General features: G+C 32.6%; 1 protein-coding gene across 2 annotated transcripts in view; it reads left to right on the top strand.

Annotated features, from left to right (window-relative positions):
- Positions 1-2,489, top strand: part of ATP6V1C1 (ATPase H+ transporting V1 subunit C1) — a 39,477-nt gene that overhangs the window by 23,726 nt on the left and 13,262 nt on the right. For both annotated transcript variants that reach the window (XM_011373256.2, XM_023538413.1), the window contains exon 5: positions 1,067-1,161. In XM_011373256.2, the coding sequence (XP_011371558.1) occupies positions 1,067-1,161 (95 nt within the window). The remainder of the gene's footprint in view (positions 1-1,066; positions 1,162-2,489) is intronic.

A 2,489-nucleotide genomic window follows, 5' to 3' on the forward strand; every position in this document is an offset into this window, starting at 1 on the left:
GGCTAGTGTAATTTCTAGACCACACAAAATGCATGCTGAGGCAGTAGTATGGAGTAAGTAGTTTGGTTAAACTCTCAGAAGTAACTATTTTAAATCAAGTGTTTCTCTAATCTCATTTCTTCTTGCAAACAATACATGTTCAATAAATACCTAATCAGTAAAAACAGTAATTTATCTTGCTCTTGCTTATAATAGTGCTCCTGATCTAATTGTTTACCGTTTCTTTTAATTTGTGTTTGAGACAGAAGGTAGATATGTTTATTTAGCGTGCCTTTTCTGTTCTTCAGGGTATTTGACGAACTAATCTAATAGATGGAATGGGGCTTGACAATCTAGAGGACAGTACATTTAAAATTGCTTTTGGAAATACCAGCCGTGTTGTTGACTTGTTGGTATTATGTAGGGAGAAGTTGAGAAAAAGATATTTTGATATTAATTACTTTTGCCAGTTAGCCATACTTGACATTGGGTTCCATGCTCTTGGTCCCATCATATCAAGTCACTTTGATTACTAAACTTTCAGGGAAATAACTGTTGAGTCTCTTTGTCTCTACAGTTTTAAAAATTTCCATTTGAAAGTGAAAGGGTTTGTGTTTTGAAGATTGTTGAAATATAGACCCCCTAGAAACACTCACCATGAGGTTTTAACAGATAAGTTCGTTTTCAGTTTGTTTGGGTAAAGCTGGCAAAGAAAGAACATACATTTGTCAAATTCTACTGATGGAGGAGACAATTTGAAGTTTCTTAATCTTTGTGTTTCTTTCTCCTACATATGAGGCATATCATGGGTATGTACATGTTTTATTTAAATAAGTCATCAAATTAGAGCATTTTAATATATATTAAATTTTGAATAAAGATAAGATCCAATCTGATTACAAGGTAAAAATTTTGATTAATCCATGTTACTTAATGTAGTCTCACATTTATTTAATCAGGACTCTTTGGAAATAATGATATCTTTACTGATTTTGTCAATGCAATTTCAGCATGCAATTTATTACTGTGTAGTAAGCTACAAAAAATTCTCTTGCTTCTCAGTAATTAATTTATTCCTTTGTTTCAGTTGACTTGGTTACTTATATAACACGATTTCAGTGGGACATGGCTAAATATCCAATCAAGCAGTCCCTGAAAAATATTTCTGAAATAATTGCCAAGGTAAGATAAAAAATGACACAGGTAGGACACATTGATTTATAGCGGCTTTATTTATTTTATAAGTATTTAGCTATGAAATACTTTCTAGGTTTTGACAAGGCAGCTTAATTATATGATTGATAAAAATAAGGTACCCTTACTCTATCTACAGCTTTACTAAAAAAAATGGTAAGTATAACATTTTCATGTGTAGATTATTCAAATTGTGTAGTTTCCTTATTTAATTTATGTAGTTAAATTTTGCATCAACAATGTTTAAATAAGAAATTTTTAAATTCTGTAATTATACAAATTTTCAGAGTAACTGAGATCATGGAGAACAGGAAATTAGAGTCTATTAAAGATTTATGAGCCACATAGATGACAGTGGACACTTAAGTATGTTTATGCACAGTACTGATGCAGACATTAAACTTTGTGGGTTCTCTCATGCCTTCTGACATTGATCCTCTACCAGAAAACTGCTCATATTCATGAAGCGCATGATTTTATGTATAGTTTCAGGGAGCACATAGATTCTGAAGCCCATCTGTGAACTTACTGACTTAAAAGCTCCTTTTTTATGACAAAGCCCTCGAGCTGGAGGGAAAATGTAAAAGTCTTACCTGAAATTATAAAGAGGCAAATAGACAACAACCTATTGTTTGTCAACATTTTTACAACCTGGCTAGGGTGAAAAGTTATGGTTTAAATTATTTTGACAGACTTTCCTTGACTTCCAATGACTATTTGTACAGTGTGCTCTATGGTTAAATGTAACTGAATAGACCATTAAGGATTTTGACTAAAATCATCATATAATTTATTGAAAATGAATAGTCTGATAATAGAAAGTGATGCTCTTACTCTGAACCTTATTTTGATCCTTATCAAGGATTTAGTCATCTTCTTCCTGATACTATAATAGACGATGAAACAGGCTCAGAGAGGTGAAGTGGCTTACCCCAGTACCACACAGCTAATAATAGTAGAGCTGAGTTGAAACAAGTTTTTCAGATGTTAAATCTGGGTGTCAGGATGGCCATGGCCAAGTGATCTAAGGACCAGACTCGGCGTGTTTAGATGTTAAATCTACGACTTTGCATTTTCTCCTAAATTGCTAGTAGTTTTAGTCATCTTTTTGAAAAATCAACTTTTGTAACATATATAAATTCAGCTACAATTCAAATTAGATTGAGAAAATATTTTGTATAATAACAGTGGAGTCGTGGACAACAGAACTCTATGTAATTTGGTTCCTTTTGGGAATTAGTCCTTCAGCCTCGTGAATTAAAGCCTTTTAATTGGTAATCTCTAAACCCAGTGGCCTAGATCCCATTTACTTGGTT

This window comes from Pteropus vampyrus, unplaced genomic scaffold (assembly GCF_000151845.1).
Source record: "Pteropus vampyrus isolate Shadow unplaced genomic scaffold, Pvam_2.0 Scaffold222, whole genome shotgun sequence".
Taxonomy (NCBI): Eukaryota; Metazoa; Chordata; class Mammalia; order Chiroptera; family Pteropodidae; genus Pteropus; species Pteropus vampyrus.